This window comes from Varroa jacobsoni, unplaced genomic scaffold (assembly GCF_002532875.2).
Source record: "Varroa jacobsoni isolate VJ856 unplaced genomic scaffold, vjacob_1.0 contig01686, whole genome shotgun sequence".
Classification (NCBI taxonomy): domain Eukaryota; kingdom Metazoa; phylum Arthropoda; class Arachnida; order Mesostigmata; family Varroidae; genus Varroa; species Varroa jacobsoni.
In genome coordinates, this window is record NW_019214676.1 from 57,351 (window position 1) to 69,855 (window position 12,505).

The following is a 12,505-nucleotide window of genomic DNA, read 5'->3' on the forward strand; positions in this document are numbered from 1 at the left end:
GGGGGTTTACGTGTCGGGTCCTCACGCAAAAACCGCTTCCTGAACGTGTACAGGAAGGTATTAGATCACAGCAAAATTCATACAAGCGTGATACATTACCGGATGATTCGTAAATATCCCATGTATCGTTCCGGAAATACAGGACTTCGGAAATATTGTTCGATTGGCATTTTATATTGCCAAGTGTATAACTTCTCGTTAGTTTTTCCATGCGTTTTTGAAAAATCCATTACTATGAACGTTATTTATGATAAATTGCGATTGAGTAAAACGAAAAGAAAAACACAAGAGTCTAAACGAATATCTAAATCTGTACGCTATTGTTCCGTTCTGCCGGTAGTTGGCTTGTATTCCCCAATTACAATTACGCAAGGCCCTGAACTGACCATATTGTATGTGAATGCCGCTTAAAAACGTATAATTATAGGTATATAACAAAAAGTATATATACTTAAGTCACAACGTACAGGGGACGGTATCGCTACCATCCGCCCGGAAGCCGTTCTAAGCAGCTCAAGGTCGGCTTACCGAGTGCAGGCTGCCAAACTTTGGAGCTTTGCGAATGTCGCCATGTCCGACTGGGTCATAGCCTCATGTTGATGGGCCGGGGGATCAGGCTGTCGAACAAGGACCAATTACTGGAAATTTGTGTCGTTTGACCGATTGCGAATAGCTGCTTCACGTTTTACTGTCGTTAGGCATTAATTTAGACGGTCCGACGGTCCTACCTAAAATAGAATTTAACGTGCCACCGGTGACGTGTTCAGAATTTCTAATCTCACATGAATCGTCGAATAAGCTGTTTGATATTTAGCTATGTTAACTCTAAAGAAGAATTTGTCAATATATTGAATTATTTAATGTCAAATCAATACTTTTCTCTACTTAGAATCCTGTCAAATGCGCCATTGCCGGATTTCGCTACTCCTATTAACGTTTGTCACCTGTAATGTCAAAGAATTTGCCCTATACCAGATTTCCGTTGAACAAATTGTTTCCACTTTCTGGACAACGTGACGGAAAGATACGAGCACTCACAGGCAGGCTTTCCATGCGAGACCGGCAGCTTTGAGTTGCAGTAAATTCGTATAATTGGAAAAATGTCCCCGTCACATCTAATATGGGTGAGCAGATGTGGCCGGGTTGAACCCGGGCAGAATAGCAGGTCACCGCCATTACTATTTGTAGGTCAGCCGATCCACTTCCTGCTATCGGTACGTGCGTATTTCTCCAGTGGCGTTCGCTCTGATGTTCTGCTGCTTTCTCATTTGCACTGTACGAGAGAGAGGTTATCGATGACTCTTCGACGGTTGGCTAACTCGCGGTCACGGCGGCAGCTACGAGTACGAGGTTGATCGAGTACGCGCTTCACTGCTGGACTGGGCCAGACAAGAAACTTCCGCGAATTGAACTGCATCTCAATCACTCGATCCGTCGAACTGTCGCGTATCAGTGCTTTGATGCTTGTTTGTATGTTGTACGAGACGCATTGGGGGGTTGTTGTAGGGGTGAGCGTGAATCATGCGAGGGCACGGGCGAGACGGGGGGCGAATCGGACTTCGCCACACCGTGCGGATGAAGGGAACTCGTGTGCAAGGAGTCAACTTCAATGTCGAGGTCATGGCCCATGCACAGCCGGAATGCCATTTGTATCTCGAGGCTACGCTGTCTCATACTAGGCTCAGTTAAGATGAAGTGCCCAGCGAGCAGCGGCCGCAGAAGTCACAAGTGCCAAGTCAAGCATGGCCGACTTGTGACGCGCTGGGCTTTCTCGGGGCCCTCAATATATCGAATGCTAGACAGGGGCATGGAGGTAAATCGAACCTAGTTGGGCAACTGCGTTGTCGTTTTCCGGCCGATCAAAATGCATAACATGTGTACTTCTTTCTACTCAATACTTTATAGGACCAATTACTAGAGAATAGTTGTGTCGGGCGGTTTTGGCCAACGGCTGGCTGATAATAATTAATAACGATAATTAAATCGTGATTAAGTTTTTGTTCGAACCTCGAAGTAGTATTTGTATTCTGTTCTTAGCAGTTCAATGGCTTTCGGTCTTCTCGTTAGTTTTGCGATTCGTACGCATCGCTAAAGGCCACAATATTTTTGTCAGTTTCCTAATTTCGGTATCTAACTCGGACCGTTTGCCTTCAAAGTCTTCGAATGAGTAATCCCTTTCGCGAATTCAGTCGGGTTAGAATTTAGAGAGAAAGCCCGCTACTGTTCGACGAGACCACATTTGGTACGAAAAATTAACACAAGTTCTCAGTGTAGCTTTATATTCCGTTGCTCTTTCCTGTTATCTACTTTACGGTAAGATTAATCTTAATATAATAACACGTATCCAAATAACACGTATCGTTTGAAGGCGAATTATCTTACCTCTCTTTTCACCCACGTCTATGGCGTCAACGTATTATATTTGATCACTGAACGCCGAAGTTATAATCAATTTCACACACGAAGTGGAATGTTTTTTCTTTTTTTGTACACAGATCCTATCGTGTCTTTCGTCTATATACGGAACTTGTCGCGTCAAAATTAACATTTCTTCAAATGGCTACCGTTTTTATAACTAAACACATACATTCAGTGGGGTTCCAACGATCCAAAGTTCGAAAAAATTCAGTTAATCAAGTTCACTACTGGTAATAGGTCCAGTTCTAAAAGTTTTTTCATCGAATTATGTACGTAGTGATGCAACATAGCACTATTTCTGATTCTACCGTAAAGACGGTTAGATTTATGTCGATTTTTTTAGCAGTAGATATACGATACACTCGTGTGTCTACAGATAACCCAGATCCAGTTGTCAATCCCTCCGTGAGTCATTATCAATTTCAAATCCACACCACTAATAATACCCAATAATAATAATTTTACGAAACTGAAATGTAAAGCCCCCAGCAGATAAACCTACATTTCTATTTAATTTGATCAATTTCAGGTTGTTTCACCGATTCGCAGTGTAATCATACCTACTCATAGATCTGTTTGTGATGAGGGTAAGTCCAGAAAAGAAAAGCCTACGTTTATCAATTTCATCTGCATCCCTGTTAGCTAAGATTTGTTAGGACGTTCGCAAGACCAACTTGTAGGATCAGTATAAACGAGTAAACTAAATAAATAAAAACATATATACTGAATCAATAGACACCGGAGATGATCGACCACAACGCCTGTCGGCACACCCAACCTAACCCTAATGCTGGCTTATTCTGTTGCCTGTATGAATAATATGGATGCAATGTGCGTTCTTAACCGATCGTTTACTATATTCTTGCCGTTTTTGCCTCACTCGCCTTTGACTATAGCTCTTCTGATCGGTGTAAAGCTACAAGTTCCTTGCTGAAAATGGCGTTCTGCATTAATTCCACGACCAACGGCTAGTCTCAGATATAGTCAGCTACAGCCGCAGTCTCTAAGTCGATCAGTTAATGTACGACTGTACACAACCGACGGCTGGCTGACTTCCTAGTGGTACCCCTGGGGGACTTAGGGCTGGTGTTGAACTTCATCGTCGAGAACTCATTATTTTGGGCGCGGGCAAGTAGACGGTCTGGTATTCCGGTACGATGTTGGTACCGCTTTCGATGGCATTTTAATTCGATATCATAGAGTTATTGGTCGATTCCCTACAGATCTATGAAATGGCCAGTGCTTACGGCATATGGCCGTCAACCGTTGTTGATAGGCAACCATGTGAGGCTGGGTGCAAATCAAGCTACGGGCAATACATCACACCCCAGCCCATAGCTTTCTCACACAAACTACCTGGATGAAGCAAACAAACATCGGTAATATTGACGAATCTTAATTAAAACAACATAGTACAATTTTCGACCGACCTAAATTGTACTATCCATCTAGCCATAATACCTTTCTGAACTAACTCTAAAGAAACGCTGATGTATCTCGATATTTAAGACGACTCAATTTGAACGTAACGGTACAAATATTATCACAGAGATATTCCTCAGTATTCCAAAAAGTAGGTGTCCCTACTGTCCTTGTTAGCCGCTGTGTTTCGAGTTTTACGTCCGGTAGGGTCGCTAAGTTGTCCATCAGACAGACGTCTCGCTCTCTATGTCCGGGTTTGAGCCTAAATTTTCTTGTTCGCCTGCTGAAAAAAAATAAGCGTTGTAACTCTTCGTAAACTTTTAGCCTCTTCGTTGTGTAGTACCGTAGTGAAAATCATTGCTTTCAACAATTTGGTTGTCACAACAAAACAAACCTTTCGGTCGTACCCGGTTTCGAACACAGAACAGCTCACTGGCGTCTAGGTTTAGTAGGCAGGAACGTTATCACTACACTGTCGTAGAGACCCATATTTTACTAATGCTACCAGAAAACAAACGTTCCCGAAGATAGTCACGATTGTGAGCTAGTTCCGAAGTATACCTAGTACCAACACCAACTCGTACATTTTGCGAGACTAACAAAGATGAAAAAAGCCCACGTCGCTACGTGTTACCTCAATCAACTGCAGGTTAACTTGACTAATTGGTAATTCATCCCTTGAATCCATCGCTCACATCGACGAATCCGCTGACCGCTTGATCAGCCCTATTATTCGTTAATTTTTGCCACATTGGAACTCTTTCGCGAGTGACCGCTCCCAAGTCTTCTAAATTCAATAATGTTCACTGTATCCGTAGGCGACTGATATCAACCAGGCAAACTTGATTCGGTAGCCATTTTTCTACGATCCCGGTTGCTACTGTTCTGTTCTGTGTCTTCCCCACTCCTAAAACCGCCCCAATAACGCCACTGCCTGCAAAGAAAGTTCAGAAACACACGTCAACTAGTTAGCTAACTGTTAATCAATCTATTGAGATGTCCTGACAGAGCGCTGTAAAAATACCCAGAGCAAACACAAAGCCAGCAATGGCTGTTCGCCCTTACCCGTTCATAAACATGCGAGACTTTTGGACAAATGTAATTGTTTCCGATTACAGACGTTACCCCGCAGCGATGGCCTTCCTGCTGTTCGTACGGTTGTTATTGTTGTTTTTGCCTTAGGTTGTCTGCTGTAGCGAAGAGCACTGCCAGTACTGTGGCTTTCCTCTGTTCATTCGAATGCTTGAGCCTTATAGGTCTGACTGTATATGGATCGGGCGCACAGATTATGCAATCCAATTGCGTAAAGCGGCAAGTTATTCGACTAACTAAAATATAGAGCTGACTGGAGTGTAGTGAGCTTTCGAAGTTCGTTTACAAACAATGTGCCCGACAGCGACGACAGAAGTATTTGGGTCTCAGACAATGCGCAGGAACCAGCGACAGACTTAGGACAGTTCAGTGCGGTAGACAGATGCAAGACCGTACACGGAAGGATATAAATGGAGGAGGGTGCAAGCATGCGCGACTAAGCATCCATCGAGTACAGAACCTTATTCAGTAACGCACATGACGGGGCATTTTTGCCACTGAAATAATCAAATTTAAGTGCGGTTCTTCGATTACGAAGCACTTTGGCTTCGTACGGCAGAAGACGTATGTGTTACTAGGTCAGCAATGTCTGAACGTGAAACCAAGTCAGACATAGGTAGGCAGGTAGGTATGTAGCAGTCGTACAATTGTAAGGGTAGAGATGGATTTCTCTCGCACGTTCTCAGCTGGCCCCGTATTTCCACATGGCCAGTACTCAGTCATTTTGCCTCAAGATACCTGATTGAAAGTAAGGACAAACAAACTAATAAAGATTCCTTAGTATTTTCCTTATTACTATTGGCTGACACGCAACATCGAATTGGGCGATGTTCCGATAAAGCTGCTCGTGAGTTATGAATGAAGCTGATCGAGTGGTTAAGCTGGTAAGCTGCCTTATGTTGTTTACAGCTCGGTCTACAATGGATCGTGTTTTTTTTTTGTAAATTCACTCGTCACTACCGACTTTTCTACTATCACCGCTGCGTTACAAGTCCTTAGCTAACCGGTAACTTTCGACTACTTTAATAGAAATACATATTCTACACAGGCAGCTCTTGGAGCACTTTAGGAAAACAAGGAGCGCCGGCACGTACATGGCCGACACACTAGTATATGATAATTACGTGTATAAAAATGTTATTATTCGATAATCTTTGCCGTAGTTATGGTGGTAGTTGTTTATATTTTCTCTGCCGTTTTTTTATCTGTGTCTTTATTTACAGAGCCATTAGTCTTTGTTTGTTCATCGTGTTGCCACATTTCATTGTGTTTCAATTAGGGAACTGCTTTCCTCCGTCAGCCAAATAGGGATATTCATCTCAGATGGTCATTCCGCACTACAACAGGTCGTATAAGCGCTGTTGTTTGACCCGAAAGAATGGCGGAGAATAGGCGATCCCGTCCAGCGGATCGTGTTGTCCACAACACAGGACCCAATCAAAATTGTGTTGTTTCTTTTCGGAACGTCAAAACGATATAAAAGCGTACCGAAATTGTGCGCCATCTGAGCACCCCGTAGAAATCACTAACGCACAAACTGTTAACGGCATCGTTGTTTTCCGTCAGTAGCAGACTCCACAACATCTAGCAATCGTGAGCGCGCTGCCGATAGTGGGAGAAAAACCTCTCAGGACTTGGAACGATGACAAGATTTTAACGATGTATATCAACAGATACTATCTCTGAAGTGTTAAAATGAAAGGCAATAGTAATTGCTTGTTCGTTGTTGGCTGCTGCCGCTGGCAGCCAAGCCTTGCGCGGTTCCACAAAGACAGAAACGGTCCTACCTGGTAAACAGAGAGAAAGAAGAATGCCTTCACAAAAAGCGTGTGTTACGCATAAACATAAACTCGCCTTTAGAATATGAATAGAAACATCTTGAGATTTGCCTACTATTGCTGGTCGGCTAATGCTGTGAATCGGGTCCACGTGCTGGTAATGTCTGGTGTGATGACGTGCAGTGGTAAAACAAACGGGGCAATATTCAAATCTCTAGGCAGCAACCTATTAACTGATTAACCAAACGAGCTATTGGCTGACATTCACAATACTAAAGAACGACTCGAATATAATCCATCTGAAGATGATGGTAAAAACAGGCTCACAGTAGACCGAATCAAACATGCTAGGAACATGAGGGATTTGCTAAGTTTCCTATGCAAAGTGTTTTCTAGAATAAAACAAGTTGAATTGTCCAACTTGGAAGTGTTCGACTAAAGTGGACGAAAAGTCCAGTCATGTAGATGGAAGGGCTGAGCTAACCGTAATGTTCATTACGAACCTGTTACGTTTTATCTATCACTCCTCTGAACACGGTAACGAATAGCTGGCTTCTGTTTAGGCAGGAAAAAACCAATGTCTATAACAAAGAGTAATCACACAAAGTAAAGTCTTACCGATTTACGTTTATGTTTACGTTTCTATTGTTTTTTTCCAGTTCGTGGGACATTTCTCAGAATTTTATTACCTAAAGCTATGCTGGACATTCTAGATATGACGTTTCCCTTTGACTTAGGTTGCATCAGATGCACGGTGATTTTAGTCTATCGTCAACTTAGAAATCTTCAAATTCGAGGTCCATCACAATAGTGACACGTGGCTCAGAGAAACCTGCTCAACGCTGCCTTGGTTCAAGAGTCGGAAGTGGTGGTTCTGATGGAAAAACAGATGGGTGTTTGTGGGCTGACCGTCCCGAAACACATTTTTGCCTACTGAAATGTTACTTGTATACAACCCAATTGGCACCGCCTTGTGTGGAGTGCAGTTCGAGCATAAAAATGTGACAATTAAGCTTTGGCTGAACGGTATTGGTCTAATGGATTGGAGGGTGCCAAAGCAAACTCATGGGAGTATCATTCGCCGATAGAAATCCACAAAGTGCTTATATATATATATGTACATATATTCTAGTGTAGATGTTCTCCATCTGTGAAATTACAACGCCTCCATTGCTATACACACGTAATTATTCTGTTATTCCGCAAACGAAACGTTTAGGATGTACAATTATTTTGAAAGTGTTTTCACCCACTTAATCGCACTTTCCTCTTTTGCTAATTTCTGCGACATAATTAACCCGTCCGCTCGACGCGTGCTGTTGCTCCGACCCAGTTCTTGCTCTGGGCGGCCACGGTAGCATTACAGACAGCTGTTCGCTGTCTGTAGTGCTACCGTGGCCGCTGTCGTACCTACCGCTGTCGTAAAGTCTAAATTTAACGCAACACCCACGCAGTGTGCTTATTGGCGTTCCTCGTTTAACGTGGTCACAAAATTCGTCCTCAGATACATCGAAACAAAGTAAGACGTTTGTCGCGCAACAGGTAATTCTCTACGCCTTATATGGCCGTTGACAAAGCACTCGGAAGTTGCGGCAGATTTCCTTAATAATACGCTTTGTACGTTCAGAATTAACGCATGTTAGATCCGGTCGGAGAGAACTGCCTACAACACCGATCAGACAACAGCCTAATCTGGCTTCGGTTTAAGCGAAAACAAACCGCATGCGTGTATTCCCGGCGCCGAATAGAGATGCAAGCCGTCGGCAATACAAATGATAGAGAAGAGACAACTGTCTACTGGGCTATAGCGATTCAACCACCATCACGATATGATTGCAGGCCAAATGCGCCCGCTAAGGTGGGACCCTTTAGACTGATGTGGACTCATCGATGAAATAGGCACTTTACGATTTGCGCCTGTTCTCTCTTTTTCTGATAGATCTTTTGTCCACGTTAGATTTGCGTCGCGAAGCTTATTTCGTTGGGTCTTCCATTAAAGAGCCGGCTGTGCCAAGTGACGCTTAAAAACGATTTGAAGGTGTTAGCAGCTCGCCTGGAAAGCCTGAGTCGATGAGGTTTTCAAGTAGCTAGGCCGTCGCCTAATTGCCAACTGCTACATCTAAACGGTACTTATTATGAAGATATAACAGCGGGTAACTAACAAATACAGGATCAGAATATAGCAACTCCGCCTAAAAAAGAGTTCATGTCGCTAAGTAACTAACTTAAACAAAAATATCACTAAATATTTTCCAAAAACATCTATGTAAACATTCTATGCCTACTACTTGCTACGAGAAATTTACATTCACCGCCAGCAACCTGCACATATGCACACGGCAATTTCAACGTCACACTCCCCATCGTACGGGCCTAGAAACAGGTGATACAAATTACAACGGGCTTTCTGGCCGGCGGGAATTGATTGTAGTCAAATAAGGTCCTCGACTACGGCCTAGACTAGAAAATAAGGTTAGTTTAATTAGTGATTTTACTTAGTTACACCTACAAGCTGGCGGCTAGAAACTAAATTATGGTTTTCAGAGAGCTTAGTAAGCTAAGCGTGATTTAGTACCCACGCTCACTTCCCTATGGAATAGATTGCCGGCTCCAGGGTATCGTGACCACCGACCAACGTGTAAATTGCTCTTTAGTCAGGAAGCGTAAAGGGACGATGCAGTCTATAAGCCAGCTATTGCGCATACATAGAGATATGGCTCTATTGATTTAGTCCCTTGGGAGGACACTCTGGATGAGTCAAGCCATTAAATAACTCTTCAGCCTTCGTTCGAAGCATAGGGCCACTACTGCTGTTGGGCCCGTGGTGACGCTCGGATGCAGTTGACTTCACGCGGCATAGACGATAGGCTACGAATGCTGTTAGTGTTATTGTTACAAATACTGCCAAGGAACGAAAAAACTTGCCCAATGCACACGTAGCGCAACTACAATGTCTGCGTGCAAAATTTGCACGCAGACATTGAAGTTGTGCTTTAAAAAAGTGCTGCTTTTGGACTAATCACCAGCTAATCCAGGTCACGTCGAAAATGAACTCGTTGCTTTTGGCTTTAAATCACATGTTTCTAAATAAGCCAGAGGCCGTCAGACCTGCGCACTTCACTATTTTTGTAGTCGTAGTGGTGTCCTAGAAGGCTCCAGAGCCGAAAGTTATCAGTCACTCCAGTTATTTAAGTTGCAGCTAAGAAAATTTATATGTAGGTCCACTTTCAGGTGACTGAGTGATTTTATCCGAATTAACCACGTAATGAACCAAATATTCGTTTTGTTTTGCCCTGGGTGGTTGAAGTCAGCGAATCTTACGACCCAACGACAGTATATTTCCTCTTCCACTAGCAATAGGTAGGTCTTTCGGCATCCATCTCAGCATAACCTAACCTAGGCGACCTAACATAAGGCGTAATGATCACATTGTTTTACTGTACTGTATATATTAATATTTTAGATTGCATTGACAACAAATGACACTGGACATTCGCGAAGGACTCACATTTACGCCATCACACATGTGCGTTTCTTTCGCCGCTTTTTTGTCGGTTCCCGCTTCCTAAAAGTAGGCGCCGACGTTGTAGGCTCAACAATAGGATTGGTAATGTTGGATTTAATGTATTCGTCAAGTGGGCATTTGAGCCGGCTATTGAGTACAAGAGAATTCGACGGGTGAGTGTAGTTGGTAGTAGACGAATTTATATCTGATTGTAACCAAATGTCAGTCGAACCCCAAGAGCTTGGGTAGGTGTCGGCCGCCAGTGGCTCGGGGGTCTCCAACAGTAGCTCCAAATCATGTTCGGCATCTAGATCAGTTTTAAATGGATAAACCGGATCATCTGGCCGTAAAAGCATACGCCAGTTGATGGAGGCAAACATCAGTAAACTTTTCTGATCTTCCATGGGTATGCTCGCACACTCCTTTAGCTCGAGGTACTTTCTTTCTTTGGTTTTGATTCTAATTTTTTTTGAAACTTTTTTTTGCATCACTAGCTCCTGCACACGAGCAGTGTCAAAATAACTTTCGTCGAGCGTCTTATCGGCGTTGTAATAGTCGAACAGCTGATGCTGAATCAACTCATCGTAATTTTCCGAGCCGAGACGGGCGTGCGGGTTCTTGATCAACAGGCGAGCAATGAAATCCTTTTCAAATGTGCCGACAAAATCGGGAATACATATAGGGTGTTTTCGAATAGATTCTCTAAGTTTAGAACGTTCCTTCTCACGGTATGGCATCTTGCCAGTGACCAACCTATACGCCGTTACCCCAATAGCCCACCAGTCAACGGCGCGACCGTAGGGCTTGTGGTTAATGATTTCCGGTGGCATAAAGGCCAGCGTACCAGCATAGTCCCTGTCCTCGAATTCGACCGCGGTTCGTGCAAAGTAACCGGTTAGCGGGTACGTGTCTACGAAATGAGCAATACATATCTTGCACGTATCAAAATCGATTAGCTTAATATGGCCACCCGGCAGGAGGAGCGCGTTTTGTGGCTTAATATCACGATGTATAAAGCCGTGCGCATGAATGTGGGAAACCGCCTTTACCATCTGATTGAGAATAATACAGTATTGATCCGGGTATTGTATGATCTCACCCATTGCTTGCACATATTTAAGGACATCAATACCACCCACGTATTCCATTACAGTGACGTACGCTGCCGTTGTGAGGAACGAAGCATGATACTGAACGATTTTCGGATGCTCCGACACCGATGCGACAATTTTGTCGAGTGCCGCGTATGAAAGCCGTTTCAGGCGGCTCGTGATAATGAGCTTTACGCAGACTCTTACGTCAGTGGGTATATGGATAGCTTCGTAAACAACACCGAATCCTCCGCCACCAAGCGTTCGAACGCACCGAAAATCCTGTATCTTTGGAATATATTCAAGTGGGCTGAAAGCCGATCGGATTCGAAAGCTTCGAAGTTGTGCTTCGCACAGCTTTACGCATTCCCCCCAGTTTGTTGACGGAAGACCAGCAGTGTACTCTAGCAAGTTGCACGTATCGCCAATGGCAGCGATGAAGACTCGTAGGCACTTCATCGCCATAACAGCGCCCTCTAGTGAATATCGACTCTGATAGAGCTTAAAGGACGCTACAATATTCTCGATGTGCTCCTTCACGTCATCCCTCGACAGAACCAAAGCGTTAAGCCGTTTGAGTACATCATGGCCAAGTCGAACAGACTGTTCTTTCGCATAGGTTTCGAGCGGTGTGTAATCAAGACTAATGAGGCTGTGGTTTCGTATGAGGGTCTCAAGTAAGCTCTTCGTCGTTTGAATAGCTTGAGAATACTGGTTGTTGACCACTTCGCATACTGGCGACGGCCCTGTCGATGTCGCTAAGGGAACTCTACACGCACGAGAACTCACGATGTATCCCATGGAATCATTAATCGTACCGTTGCTCTTGACTAACCAGACTAGAAATCCCGGACCACGAACCTGCCGCCATACACGCGACTTCGAACACAACACTGGTGCGTGTGGTCTGCAATTGAGTTAAGGGTTACTCCGTTGTCGTCAAGCGAAGAACATTACTTCTCGCTAACCTGCGATGGCCAGTCGGGTTACATTTCTGCCGAAGGATATCCATCCTGTCTTCGCTACCTTCTCTACGACGGCAATGACAGAATAAATTTACACAAGATTGTGTGTGCGACCGCTGTAAGCAGAGCTAATTTGACCACTAAACTATAGGTGCAATACATGTACGTGATGGACAGCCACTTCGTAGCAAGAACTATGTGCGGAATATCGTCGACGTATCCTGATTCATTGTG

The 12,505-nt window shown here is 43.9% G+C and overlaps 1 protein-coding gene across 4 annotated transcripts; it reads right to left on the reverse strand.

Moving 5' to 3' along the window:
- Positions 1-3,936: 3,936 nt before the first annotated feature.
- On the reverse strand, positions 3,937-12,223 carry LOC111272147 (uncharacterized). 4 transcript variants are annotated; one of them, XR_015315617.1, is made up of 3 exons: positions 4,966-5,088; positions 4,475-4,774; positions 3,937-4,120 (listed from the first exon to the last, which is right to left on the reverse strand). XR_015315617.1 is itself a non-coding variant. In XM_022853405.2 (3 exons), exon 1 carries the CDS (start codon positions 12,105-12,107, stop codon positions 10,221-10,223), a length of 1,887 nt encoding a protein of 628 aa, XP_022709140.1. In that variant the 5' UTR covers positions 12,108-12,223; the 3' UTR covers positions 3,937-4,120; positions 4,475-4,774; positions 10,219-10,220. The 4 variants fall into 4 exon arrangements, 2 of the variants coding, with proteins under 2 accessions (XP_022709140.1, XP_086829300.1); XR_015315616.1 differs by having other exon boundaries at positions 4,906-5,088; XM_022853405.2 differs by lacking the exon at positions 4,966-5,088 and adding an exon at positions 10,219-12,223.
- Between the last annotated feature and the right edge of the window lie 282 nt (positions 12,224-12,505).